The 14,585-nt window shown below is 50.8% G+C and overlaps 1 protein-coding gene across 2 annotated transcripts in view; it reads right to left on the minus strand.

Moving 5' to 3' along the window:
* The window catches only part of LOC139263179 (C-type lectin domain family 18 member A-like), a 185,193-nt gene that overhangs the window by 139,145 nt on the left and 31,463 nt on the right, over nucleotides 1–14,585 (minus strand). For both annotated transcript variants that reach the window (XM_070878855.1, XM_070878854.1), the window contains exons 3-4: nucleotides 7,006–7,254; nucleotides 6,206–6,303 (exon numbers count right to left, since the gene is read on the minus strand). In XM_070878855.1, coding sequence (XP_070734956.1) covers nucleotides 6,206–6,303; nucleotides 7,006–7,254 — 347 coding nt within the window. The remainder of the gene's footprint in view (nucleotides 1–6,205; nucleotides 6,304–7,005; nucleotides 7,255–14,585) is intronic.

Raw genomic sequence — 14,585 nt, forward strand, 5'->3', positions numbered from 1 at the left:
GGAACTGAAATGCATCATCACCCTTGGCAACCAAATTCTAATTTGATTGGTTTAATGTTCAAAACTTTCATTTGTTAATTTCTAATGCCCCTTTAATAAGTTTTACAAAAATAGTTGTAGACCTGTTGCATTGTAAATGGCTTAGCCAGTCATGTGATGTCCCGTCAGTTGAGTCTAGGTCATCCACGATGAGGTATGCAGTTGTGAGCCTAGTGGATGAACTGGTAATGTGTAGTGTGATTGTTAAACCTTTGTTAATAAACCAACAAGTTCTTAATAGCAAGTGTTGCTTTGAATTCTTAAGCAAAGAACCCATGAAGCAATTACATTTCAGTAACTGGCTGCATTGGACTGTCATGTATCTCACATTACTGTATATAACTGTATCTTACCATGCTATACATGACTGTAACTGGATATGACCTGTAACAATAAGCATACCTTACCACCAGGGGTGCACTTGCAGGAGACACTCCATACCTGTCCCACTGAGGTATATAAAGAGAGGTCTCAGGCAAGTGCAGCACTGGAGAGCTGGAATTAAAGGTGCAGGTCCTGAGTGACCTTGACTTCAGCATGTGTCTCGTGTAAGTCAGTACATTAGAATCAGGACTTAACAGCGGCGACGAGTTACGGAATCACAGAATCCACACAATGGCTACCAACAGCTCAGATGAGAAATACAATGCTGGAGACAATTGGGATGACTTTATAGAAAGGCTCCAGCAAAGCTTTGTGACCAAAGACTGGCTGGGCGACGATAAGGCAGACAAGAGAAGAGCCCATCTCTTGACCAGCTGTGGCTCGAAAACATACGCTTTAATGAAAGACCTGCTGGCACCCGAGAAACCAGCAAGCAAGTCGTTTGAGGAGTTGAGCACACTGGTGAGAGACCACCTGAAGTCAGCGAGTAGCCTACACATGGCCAGACACAGGTTCTACAACTACAGACGCTGTGTGGGCCAGAGCATACCCGACTTCATGGCGGAACTTCGGAGGCTGGCTAGTTCATGTGAGTTCCCCGATGAATTAAGGAGAGAAGTACCGAGAGACTATTTTATTGAAGGAACAGGCCACGCAGGCATATTCCGAAAGCTTATAGAGACTAAGAACTTGACTCTAGAGGCAGCAGCACTGGTCGCACAGACATTCTTGGCAGGCGAAGAAGAAACGAGGCTGATCTATACTTCGGGTACGACAACCAACGAGGCATCGGAACAAGGCGTTCACATTGTGAAACAAATCGCTACCCCCACACACAGACAAAGGTGGGAGAGCAGGCCTTCAACAGCAGACAGTGGCGCCAGAAGCCATCAAAATCAAGGGCCACATGAACGGCCGATCACACCTCATCAACCCACAATGCGAGCAATCAACAACAGATTGAGAGAAGCTCAAGGGAGATCAGCCAGACGCAGTTCATCCTTCGGAAACAATGGAAACGGTCTGTGTTGGAGATGTGGGGGAAGGCACTCAACGAGGTGTGTCGATTTCAGCATGCTGTTTGCAGAAACTGCAACTACACAGGGCATCTGGCCCGCATGTGCAGGAAAACAGCAGCTCAGCTGGTATACGAATCGGAAAGGTTGGAAAGCGGACCAGAAGACGGTGTGGACAGTGCCCGGGACGCCGAAGTACAGAGGGTTAACACGCTCAATGTCCACTGTTCTTACACCAAGACGCCTCCAATTATGATGAGGGTTTTACTCAACGGGATACCGTCAACATGGAACTGGACACGGGGGCCAGTCAATCCCTCATGAGCGTTCAACAATTTGAACAGCTGTGGCCGCACAAAAGCAACAGACCAAAACTCACAAAGATCGACACCAAACTAAGGACCTATACTAAAGAAATCGTCCCAGTCCTTGGCAGCGCCATGCTCTCAGTCACACACAAAGGGATGGTGCACCGACTTTCCCTGTGGATTGTCTCCGGGGATCTCCCAGCCCTGTTGGGGAGAAGCTGGCTAGCAGAACTTAATTGGAAATGGGATGATGTTCACGCCATGTCGTCAGAGGAACGGACCTCCTGCTCAACAGTTCTAAGCTGTTTTGAACATCTCTTTCAGCCAGGTGTGGGCACCTTCAAAGGGGCTAAAGTTAGTATTTACATCACACAGAATGCCAGACCAGTCCATCACAAGGCTAGAGCTATGCCTCATGTGAAGAGGGAAAAGACTGAAAATGAACTGGACCGGCTTCTGCGGGAAGGCATAATTTCTCTCGTGGAATTCAGCGACTGGGCAAGCCCCATCGTCCCCGTCATGAAGCCTGATGGATCCGGTGCGAATCTGTGGGGATTACAAGTCTACCATAAACAGAGTCTCCCTACAGGACCAATACCCGCTGCCCAGAGCGGAGGACCTATTTTCCACGTTGGCTGGAGGAAAACTTTTCTCGAAACTTGACCTCACATCTGCGTATATGACGCAAGAACTGACCGAAGAGTCTAAGCTACTCACCACCATCAACACACATCGAGGCCTTTTTGTGTACAATCGATGCGCTTTTGGCATCAGGTCGGCAGCTGCTATATTCCAGCGCAACATGGAAAGTCTGCTCAAGTCCATCCTGGGGACGGTTGTGTTTCAAGATGACATACTCATCATGGGCAGGGACACCGACTGTCATCTCCGCAATGTTGAGGAAGTACTAAGTCGATTGGATCGGGTAGGCCTAAGAGTTAAGAAATCCAAGTGTCTGTTTCTCGCGCCTGAGGTTGAATTTTTGGGCAGAAGGATTGCCGCTGATGGAATCCGCCCAACCGAATCCAAAACCGAAGCGATTTGCCTGGCACCCAGGCCCCGGAATGTCTCGGAACTGCGCGTCTTTCTCGGGCTACTCAATTACTTTGGGAATTTTATGCAGAACTTGAGCACGCTGCTGGAACCTCTCCATGTGCTACTCAGAAAGGGGTGCGATTGGTTTTGGGGGGACTCCCAAGAACGCGTCTTCAATAAGGCACGCAACCTTCTATGTTCCAAGAGTGTTTTAGCCTTTTTTGACCCAGGTAAAAAGTTAGTCCTTACATGTGATGCATCAGCGTACGGGGTCGGGTGCGTTTTACAGCACGTCAATGATGCGGGTAAATTGCAGCCCGTTGCTTATGTCTCCAGGTCACTTTTGGGGGCGGAGCGTGGGTACGGTATGGTTGAGAAGGAGGCGCTCGCGTGCGTGTACGGTGTCAAAAAGATGCACCAATACCTTTTCAGGGCCAAGTTTGCGTTAGAAACCGACCACAAACCCCTCACGTCCCTACTATCCGAGTGCAAGGTAATCAACGCCAACGCCTCGGCGCGCATTCAGCGGTGGGCACTCATGCTGGCGGCTTATGACTACACGATAAGGCACAGACCAAGCACAGACAACTGTGCTGACGTGCTTAGCAGGCTACTCCTGGTGACCACAGAAGGGTCCGACGAACAGGACTGTGTGATGGTCATGGCAATCAATGCCTTTGAATCCACAGGTTCGCCCATGACGGCTCGCCAAATCAGAGCCTGGACGACCAGCGAACCCACATTATCTCGAGTTAAAAGATGCGTTTTAACCGGTGACTGGGCAGAGGCTCGCGATGCCTGCCCCGAGGAGGTCAAACCTTTCCATAGGCGCATGCATCAACTCTCACTACAGGCAGACTGCCTGATGTGAGGCAGCCGAGTAGTTATGCCCTTATGAGGCAGGGAGGCATTTGTCCGGGAGCTCCTTCACGAGCACCCGGGGATCGTCCTTATGAAGGACATAGCCAGATCTCATGTCTGGTGGCCTGGCATTGACGCGGACTTGGAGCTCCGCGTCCGTCGGTGCACCATTTGTGCCCAATTCAGTAATGCCCCCAGGGAGGCCCCCCTAAGCCCCTGGCCCTGGCCCACCAAACCGTGGTCGCGGGTGCATGTAGACTATGCGGGCCCATTCATGGGCAAAATGTTCCTCGTAGTCGTTGATGCATTTTCAAAATGGATCGAGAGCACCATTTTAAACTCGAGCACCACCTCCACCACTGTGGAGAGCCTTAGAACCATGTTTGCAACGCATGGCATTCCTGACATATTTGTCAGTGATAATGGTCCGTGCTTCACCAGCGCGGAATTTCACGATTTTATAGTTGACCACGGTATAAATCACGTTAAGACGGCACCTTTCAAGCCGGCCTCCAATGGCCAGGCAGAGCGAGCGGTGCAGATCATTAAACAAGGCATGCTCAGAATCCAAGGTCCCACGCTGCAGAGCCGCCTGTCACGACTGCTGCTGGCATACAGATCTCGTCCGCATTCGTTGACTGGGGTTCCCCCCGCGCAACTATTGATGAAACGAACCTTAAAGACCAGGCTCCTGTTAATCCTCCCAGACATGCATGAAATTGTTTTGGCTAAGCGTCAAAAGCTAACTGAGTACCATGACCGAAATTCGAGGGGGAAGTGGAATGAGATAGGGGACAAAGTGTTTGTGCTAAACTTATGGCCGGGGTCCCAAATGGCTTGCAGGGACAGTAACAGACAAAGAGGGAAACAGGCTACTGGTTGTACAAATGGACAATGGCCAAACCTGCCGGAGGCATGTAGACCAAGTAAAAAGTAGATTCATTGATAACACTGAAGAACCAGAGGCAGACTACAATGTGGAACTCACACCACACCTGGTGGACAGACAGGTGGAACAACCTGAGGAAAGGGCAGTCTCAACAAACAGCCCAGGCGAGATACCAGCAATCACACCGAACGAAACAGACAGCCCAGGCGAGATACCAGCAATCACACCGAACGAAAAACAGGCACCAAGGCAAACAACTGAACCACAACTAAGACTCTCCACGCGAGAGCGCAGACCACCTGAGAAACTGAATCTATAAAGACAATAAGACCTTGGGGGAGGGTGATGTCATGTATCTCACATTACTGTATATAACTGTATCCTAACATGCTATACATGACTGTAACTGGATATGACCTGCAACAATAAGCATACCTTACCACCAGGGGTGCACTTGCAGGAGACACTCCATACTTGTCCCACTGAGGTATATAAAGAGAGGTCGCAGGCAAGTGCAGCACTGGAGAGCTGGAATTAAAGGTGCAGGTCCTGAGTGACCTTGACTTCAGCATGTGTCTCGTGTCAGTCAGTACATTAGAGTCAGGACTTAACATGGACCTTTTTGCATGTTGGTAACACCGGCTGCACTGGGCCTACTCCTGTAAACTGGGTTAATACTGCCCCAGACTCAATTCATAGGGAAGATGGTGAGAGGAGAGCTTCATCCCATCAGTCTGGGATCAACCTGGCCCCCTATCACTAGAGGTGAAAGGTCAGTGAACTATCCCACTGAGCCAATGTAGTTCTCCTGGATATGTAGATCCTCAAATCTAGCCGGTGTGAGCTGCGACTGTTTAGTGCTCTTGAACAACCAAGGTTACGCATGAACAGAATACAATATGCTTTGCAGAAGCCAGTTTTGTGAAATTATGGTCTGGTACATCTGCCTACCAAATCTGGTGGCTCATTCAATTGGCTCGTGACCTGGCACAGAATGGCAGGATTGCTGCACTTGCACTAACTCAGGTCACACCACTCATGCTGCGGCTCCATTACAGCCTTTCCAGGTTTTGTGCCCAAGTCTCTGGAATGGGCTTGAACCCACGACCCGACTCAGAGGCGAGAGTGCCGCCATTGAGCCACGGCGGACACCTTCGACATCTCCTCGCATTAAAAACAAACACTTTAGAGGGCGGGCAAAACTGCATACCCAGCAAAAAGGAGGAGAAACAAACTGGAGGCAGGCTGTGGGTTACAGTCATAGGGAAGGGTTTTACTGCACTCATTAACTCGGGTTTCCATCCCTCCGAGATTGCCACAGAGTCTCCGGGAATTAAAGATTAATTTCCCGGACAGTGCTGCAAGCAAAACGTGGGAGAAAAATAACTGAGGCAATAAAAAGTGTTTTAAAAAAAAAATTCTTTGTGCACTTTTGTTTATTAGATATAAAAATATTGGGAGATGGGAAAAAAAGCTGTTTGACTGACAATTAAGAATCATCCAGTCAGGTAATTGGCTGTGGGAGGGCAGGCGACGTGGGGACAGACGTGTCGGGTGACCAATGGCAGGTGTGGGGTGGGGGGTGGGGCCGTTTGAAGAAGGAGGTCATGTGATGACACCTCCAAGAATATGTGCAACGAGAGATGGCCACCCTATCATGAACAGAGTCTTACCCTGGGGAATAGGCACAGATAACAATCTCTGTCCGTTCTCCGTTCTGAAAACAAGAGTGTTTCCCACATCCGACCTTGCTCGAGGTAGCCCAGACAAGCTGTAGAATAAACACAAGGACATTAAGGTTCTCTCCACCTCATTCTTTCGCTGTTCTCTCACCTGCTGGACCCTAGAAAGACAGCTGTAACTGGGACTGCATGACCCTCAGAGGCAGGACACAGGGTCAGATACAGGGCAGAGCAGAGAGCGTAGCAAAGAGCAGGATACAGGGTAGGGCACAGGGCAAAGGGCAGAACACAGGGTAGGACACAGGGAAGAGAATAGCACAGAAAGAAAAATGCCTGCATTTATATAGTGCCTTCCACGACCACTGGACATCTCAAAGCGTTTTACAGCCAATGAAGTACTTTTGGAGTGTAGTCACTGTTGTAATATGGGAAACACGGCAGCCAATTTGCGCACAGCAAGCTCCCACAAACAGCAATGTGATAATGACCAGATTATCTGTTTTTGTTATGTTGGTTGAGGGATAAATATTGGCCAAGACAGAGGGGAGGGAATAGCAGAGGTCATAATATAGGTCAGGGCAAGACACAGTGAAGGGTACAGGACAGGACAGGACATATATAAGAGAACAGACAGCACAAAACAGGTTAGGCAACATCACATGTACCAATCAGTGTGACAAAGAGCAGCGATTTCAAACATTGATACAAGATAGACAGTAAATCACATGGTGATTGTCCAGCAGGTAGACCTTGTGTTGCTCTGTAAATGAAGGCGGTTTATGGGCACAAACCTGGGTGTAATGCTGGCAGGAGGTGTTGTACTTGCAGTGGCCCGTGTGGTAGTGATAGTTCTGAGCCTCCCTGAACCACAGGTCAACGACGTCAGAGACAGACACCCGCCCATCTGGCGAGGAGTGATCATTCCAGCCGATCTCCTCCTCCTCCTTCTCCTCTGCCCTCTGAGCCCGCTGGTCCTGCTGATTTCTTTGGCAACTGCCTGCCCTCAGCTGTGCCAGTCGAGCAAGCTTCTCGCTCCACTCCTGCGGAGGAGAACAGTCGAAGATTAAAAGGGTGGTTACAACGTCCAGATAACCGGCAATCCCCCGTGTTCACAGCTTCTGGCTTTCGGATGAGATGTTAAAGCGAGGCCCCGTCTGCCCCCTCAGATGATTCCAGGAACCTATTTTGAAGAGCAGGGGAGTTTTCCCTGGTATCCTGGCCAATAGGGAATGGTAGCATAGTAGTAATGTTACTAGACTAGTAATCCAGCGGCCTGGACTAACGATCCAGGAACATGAGTTCAAATCCCACCATGGCAGCTGGGGAATTTAAATTCAGTGAATTAAATAAATCTGGAATAAAAAGCTAGTATCAGTAATGGTGACCGTGAAACTACTGGATTGTCGTAAAAACACATCTGGCTCACTAGTGTCCTTTAGGAAAGGAATTCTGCCTTCCTTACCCGGTCTGGCCCATATGCAACACCAGACCCACAGCAATGTGGGTGACCCTTAACTGCCCTCTGAAATGGCCTAGCAAGCCACTCAGTTGTAATAAATGGCTACAACAAACAATAAGAAGAATAAAACCGGACAGGCCACCTGGCATCGACTACAGACACGACAAAGGCACACCCAGGCCAGTCGTCCCTGCAAAGTCCTCCTCACTAGCATCTGGGGACTTGTGCCAAATTTGGGAGAGCTGTCCCACAGACTGGTCAAGCAACAGTCTGATATAGTCACACTCACAGAATCATACCTTTCAGCCAATGTCCCAGACTCCTCCATCACCATCCCTGGGTACGTCTTGTCCCACTGGCAGCATAGACACACCAGGGCTGGCGGCACAGTGATATACAGTCGGGAGGGGCCTGGGAGTTCTCAGCATTGACTCCAGACCCCATGAAGTCTCATGGCTTCAGGTCAAGCATGGGCAAGGAACCTTCCTGCTGATTACCACCTACTACCCTTCCTCAGCTGATGAATCAGTTCTCCTCCATGTTGAACACCACTTGGAAGAAGCAGTGAGGGTAGTAAAGGCACATAATGTACTCTGGGTGGGGGACTTCAATATCTATCACCAAGAATGGCTCGGTAGCACCACTACTGATCAAATTGGCAGAGTCCTGAAGGACATAGCTACCAGACTGGCCCTATGGCAGGTAGTGGGAGAACCAACACGAGGGAAAAACCTACTTGATCTCGTCCTCACCTGTTGCAAATGCATCTGTCCATGACAGCATTGGTAGCAGCAACCGACGTACAGTCATTGTGGAGACAAAGTCCTGTCTTCACACTAAGGGCACCCTCCGTTGTGTGGCACTAACACTGTGCTAAATGGGATAGGTTCAGAACAGATCTAACAGCTCAAAATTGGGCATCCATGAGGCGCTTTGGGCCATCAGCAGCAGCAGAATTGTATTCCATCACAATCTATAACTTCATGGCCCGGCATATCCCTCACTCTGACATTACCATCAAGTGAGGGGACCAACTCTGGATCAATGAGAAATGTAGAAGAGCATGCCAGGAGCAGAACCAGGTGTGCCTAAAAATGAGGTACGAACCTGGGGAATATGCAACACAGGACTACATGCATGCTAAGCAACGGAAGCAGCATGTCATAGACAGAGCTAAGCGATTCCACAACTAACGGATCAAATCAAAGCTCTGCAATCCTGTCATATCCAGTCATGAATGTTGGTGGACAATCAAACAACTAATGGGAGGAGGAGGCTCCATGAATATCCCCATCCTCAATGATCCCCATCCATGCAAGTGCAAAAGACAAGGCTGAAGCGTTGCAATCATCATCAGCCAGGAGTGCCTAGTGGACGATCCATTTTGGCTTCCTCCTGAGGTCCCCACCATCATAGAAGCCAGTCTTCAGCCAATTCAATTCACTCCATGTGATATTAGGAAACGGCTGAGCGCACTGGATAAGCAAAGGCTATGGGCCCTAGCAACATCCCGGCTGTCATGCTGAACACCTGTGCTCCAGAACTAGCCATGCCTCTAGCCAAGCTGTTTCAGTATAGCTACAACACTGGCATTTACCTGACAATGTGGAAAATTGCCCAGGTATGCCTTGTCCACAAAAATCAGGACAATTCCAATCTAGCCAATTATCACCCCATCAGTCTACACTCAATCATCAGCAAAGAGATGAAGCTTTCGGCGACAGTGCTATCAAGCGGCACTTACTCATCAATAACATGGTCACCGATGCTCAGTTTGGGTTCCACCAGGACCACTCAGCTCCAGATCTCATTACAGCTTTGGTCCAAACATGGACAAAAGAGGTGAAATCCAGAAGGTAGGTGAGAGTGACTTCACTTAACATCAAGGCAGCATTTGACCGAGTGTGGCATCAAGGAGCCCTAGTAAAACTAAAGTCGGTGGGAATCAGGGGGAAAACTCTCCACTGGCTGGAGTCAAACCTAGCACAAAGGAAGATGGTTGTGGTTGTTGGAGGTCAATCATCACAGCCCCAGGACATCGCTGCAGGAGTTCCTTAGGACAGTGTCCTAGTCCCAACCATCTTCAGCTGCTTCATCAATGACCTTCCCTCCGTCATAAGACCAGAAGTGGGGATGTTTGCTGATGATCGCACAGTGTTCAGTGCCATTCGCAACTCCTCAGAGTATGTTAAAACCAGGAGTGGGATTATCCAGGGAGAGCAGACCTGTGACTGCACAGACACTCATCACCCTGCTGTGGGTGAAATTCCAGTGTTTCAATACTGTGCGTGAGGTCCACAATCAGTGTGAGAGCCATGTTTATATCATTCTTGGGCGTTCCTGTTTATTCCTCAAATATTGGCCCAGATTTTGAGGTCAGCGGCGAAGGAATGGCGCTCACCATTCATTACGCTTACAACTGCCCACAGACTATCCATGGGCTTTTGAGCGGCAACTTGCTGTCATCGGGAGTGTTATACAGCGCGGCGCCCTCTACAGACAATCTGTGGCGTGTGTGAACAGCGCAAGCAACAGTGCATCTCTTCAACCAATCAGATTGAAGAATCCTCACTGAGACACGCTGGCCTCGATATTGACTGGCCAGGATCCGTAAGTTGAGGGAAGGAGTTTTTGTCCGGAACCCTGGAGGTCCGAGTTTCCCGGCATGCTGTGGAGACAGCATGAGTCTTTTTTTCTCAACAGGATCCCCAATCAGAAGTCAGCCTGATTGACAGTCTTGGCTTCCTGTCAGGCATGGAAAACTCTGGAGGAGGCCGCAGTAGGGAGCTTGCAGCTGAGTTAGTGCGAGTCTGAGGTTTTGCCTGATCCCCAACCCCAGCAGGGGATGGGTCCTATCCCCAACTCCGGCGGTGGGGGATTTTCGGAACCCAACAGCGGTGGGGAGGGAAGGGGGGGTCCATTCACCGACCCGGGGTGGGGTGGTGAAGGATGCGATCTTGATCCCTGGGGGAGTCCTATCCCTGATCCCAGGGGTTCTTTGGATGGGGCTGTCCGATCCCTGATTGGGGGTAGGGGGGGAGGTGTCTGATGGCAGGGACACAGGTAATATTAGTGGACTGTGAGGAAACACTCCTGCTCCTCCTGGCCCACAAGCAGTGCTGTAAGGGCACTTACCTTCTCCCCAAAACTGTCCACGTCTTCCTTGAGCTGCCGGGTTTCCTGAGGCCTGGGAAATCCAGCTGGCCAGGGTTAAACCTGCAAGACACATTAAATGTGAGGCTCCCAGCCTCATGGCCAACCTGTTTCCTGGGAGTGATTGGCTGTCCGCCCCCTGTTCCACTTCTGTTAAACCCAGGGTTGGGGCCAGGTTTGAGATTTTAAACATTTTACATCTCACCCGACCCTAACCCACCCGTTTTAAAATGACCCCCGCCGAGTCTAAACCAGGTAGTATAAATTTGAATATTTAATTCAATGTAAATTCATTAACTGAAATTGAAATAGAGGGAAAGAAAGATGCGATTAAGAGAGGGAGATAAAATCAACAGAAAGAAAAAGTAAATAATTTTAGTTTTAATTTATCATTTTTTTAAAATCTCCAACATTAATTAAATTCTGAAGGAATGAGACTCCACACTTTTAAAATTAAATTTTCAAGCCCAGAGAGGTTTTTTGGCAGTAACTAAGACTTATGACACTGTTAAAATTCACTCACACCTGAATGCACCAGTCCTAATTTTTTCCGGCATGTTTAGTGGGTATCCAATGGGTAAGTACCGCAACTTCATGGGCCAGCCCACACTGTGATATGTGTGCGGCACTAGGTCTGTGCAGGAGAGCAGGCCTCCAGTCATCCTGGTTTACCTTTGCCACTGGATAAAGGCCTAGCTCTGTCAAGCCCGTGTGGTGGCTGATGTGCAACGGTCACAACACGTTAAAAAAAATCCACGCATAGGCATCTTCCATCCCCTCAATTGCAGGAGTTCAGGACTGGAACACCAGATCCTTCACTGAAACATCCTTGGACTCAACTCTTTTGGTGTGGAAGCAAGTCATCCTTGTTCGAGGGACCGCCTATGATGATGACCGCAACTTCAAGCCCCCATGTATTTCAATGTCGAGTCTATCGATGAGCTACTATTCGAGCAAAGCTTGTGGAGGAGCAGGGCAACTTGGACAGCAGCTGCCTGATTTCCGTGTTTAACTGCGCGTGTACGGACGTTGTCTGATTTACTCTATAATAACGGTGAGTGCTGATAGTCTAATGTTATTCTTAATGCAAAATCCAGGCCTGTATATTGTATAGATTTTCTGTTTATTGAACTGGGTAAGTGTTACTTGCTGTTTAACTGTACAGTTACTGTTTATTCGGGGTAAGGACAACTCACCTTGTAACTGTACAGAGTCACTGTTTATTCAAAGATACTGAGTTTCTCTCACATGCATTACATGTGCAACACGTTCCAGCCTGTTTGCTTTCTGTGCATATCCTTTCAATCGTAATACACTTGTATCTGTGTACCACTGTTTGCATTACTTGGTTCAGACCTCGCATCCTGTACACTGCATTTCTTGTCTATGTGTTATCCCATGTACAACACACAACAGCCTGTGTGTTATCCTACATGCAACATGCACTTCACTGTATCAAATCCACCACTGATCACCGTCTCTTTGATTTTGTTCTCCCTTTGATCTCAAATAAACATTTGCCTTTATTTGAGCAAAATCAGTAAATTAATCAGAGTCGTCAAGAAATCATTGTCCTGCTCATCTGTGGTAACTGGGCGACCAGATCACTGGATGTCTACACAAGAACACAAGAAATAGGAGCAGGAGAAGGCCATTTAAGACCACGAGCCTGCTCCGCCATTTAATGAGATCATGGCTGATCTGATCATGGACTCAGCTCCACTTCCCTGCCCGCTCTCCATAACCCTTTATTCCCTTATCGCTCAAAAATTTGTCTATCTCCGCCTTAAATTTATTTAATGACCCAGCCTCCACAGCTCTCTGGGGCAGAGAATTCCACAGATTTACAACCTTCTGAGAGAAGAAATTCCTCCTCATCTCAGTTTTAAATGTGCGGCCCCTTATTCTGAGACTATGCCCCCTAGTTTTAGTTTCCCCTGAGTGGAAATATCTTCTCTGCATCCAACTTGTCGAGTTCTCTCTTTGGGTCCAATTTTGCCCAAGCCCGTTTTTGGCGTATTGCCAGAGTTACGCCGGGTTTTTAGGTCCAGAAATGCGCCAGAAAAACATGTCCAGACTTTCCCCGATCTTTATACTGCAGTCCGGAGCCACGCAGCGTGGCCAGTCGCCTCGGGAGGTGGAGCCTGCTGTCTGCGCCGAAAAACGCAGCCGGGCCTTCTGCGCATGCGCGGGGGAAAAAAACGTACGTTTTTGACATCGCTGAAATGGATGCGCATGCGCAGTGCAGCTCCGAGTTGGCTGTGGCCCCGAGTGAGTGCCGACACCGGTCCGCTGTGGCCCCGAGTGAGTGCCGACACCGGTCCGCTGTGGCCCCGAGTGAGTGCCGACACCGGTCCGCTGTGACCCCGAGTGAGTGCCGACACCGGTCCGCTGTGGCCCCGAGTGAGTGCCGACACCGGTCCGCTGTGGCCCCGAGTGAGTGCCGACACCGGTCCGCTGTGGCCCCGAGTGAGTGCCGACACCGGTCCGCTGTGGCCCCGAGTGAGTGCCGACACCGGTCCGCTGTGGCCCCGAGTGAGTGCCGACACCGGTCCGCTGTGGCCCCGAGTGAGTGCCGACACCGGTCCGCTGTGGCCCCGAGTGAGTGCCGACACCGGTCCGCTGTGGCCCCGAGTGAGTGCCGACACCGGTCCGCTGTGGCCCCGAGTGAGTGCCGACACCGGTCCGCTGTGGCCACGAGTGAGTGCCGACACCGGTCCGCTGTGGCCCCGAGTGAGTGCCGACACCGGTCCGCTGTGGCCCCGAGTGAGTGCCGACACCGGTCCGCTGTGTCCCCGAGTGAGTGCCGACACCGGTCCGCTGTGGCCCCGAGTGAGTGCCGACACCGGTCCGCTGTGGCCCCGAGTGAGTGCCGACACCGGTCCGCTGTGACCCCGAGTGAGTGCCGACACCGGTCCGCTGTGGCCCCGAGTGAGTGCCGACACCGGTCCGCTGTGGCCCCGAGTGAGTGCCGACACCGGTCCGCTGTGGCCCCGAGTGAGTGCCGACACCGGTCCGCTGTGGCCCCGAGTGAGTGCCGACACCGGTCCGCTGTGGCCACGAGTGAGTGCCGACACCGGTCCGCTGTGGCCCCGAGTGAGTGCCGACACCGGTCCGCTGTGGCCCCGAGTGAGTGCCGACACCGGTCCGCTGTGGCCCCGAGTGAGTGCCGACACCGGTCCGCTGTGGCCCCGAGTGAGTGCCGACACTGGTCTGCTGTGGCCCCGAGTGAGTGCCGACACCGGTCCGCTGTGGCCACGAGTGAGTGCCGATACCGGTCCGCTGTGGCCCCGAGTGAGTGCCGACACCGGTCCGCTGTGGCCACGAGTGAGTGCCGACACCGGTCCGCTGTGGCCCCGAGTGAGTGCCGATACCGGTCCGCTGTGGCCCCGAGTGAGTGCCGACACCGGTCTGCTGTGGCCACGAGTGAGTGCCGGTCAGTTTGCTCCCTCCCCCGCCGAGCCTCTCCGGTCCCGAGTGATTGCCGGTCCAGGTCCGCTCCACTTCCCGCCCCTAGCCCAGGCCGAATGGCCTCCGATTTACTTAACTGCGCTGATTTCTTTAACTCTCCACAAGGGTTTTCTCGAGAGGCCACATACGTTGGCCTAAGCAGAAATGGAGCAACTATTAGCTGGCCAAAGATCCCTAAATGGCCAGAATTGGCGTAGGTGGCTGGTTACGCCCCCTTTTGAGGAAACAAAAACTTACCTAAAAAAAATATAACTAAATGAGTTACGCTCGTGCAAATTGATTGGGTGT

The sequence above is a fragment of the Pristiophorus japonicus genome, chromosome 4, assembly GCF_044704955.1.
Source record: "Pristiophorus japonicus isolate sPriJap1 chromosome 4, sPriJap1.hap1, whole genome shotgun sequence".
NCBI classification, from domain to species: Eukaryota; Metazoa; Chordata; class Chondrichthyes; family Pristiophoridae; genus Pristiophorus; species Pristiophorus japonicus.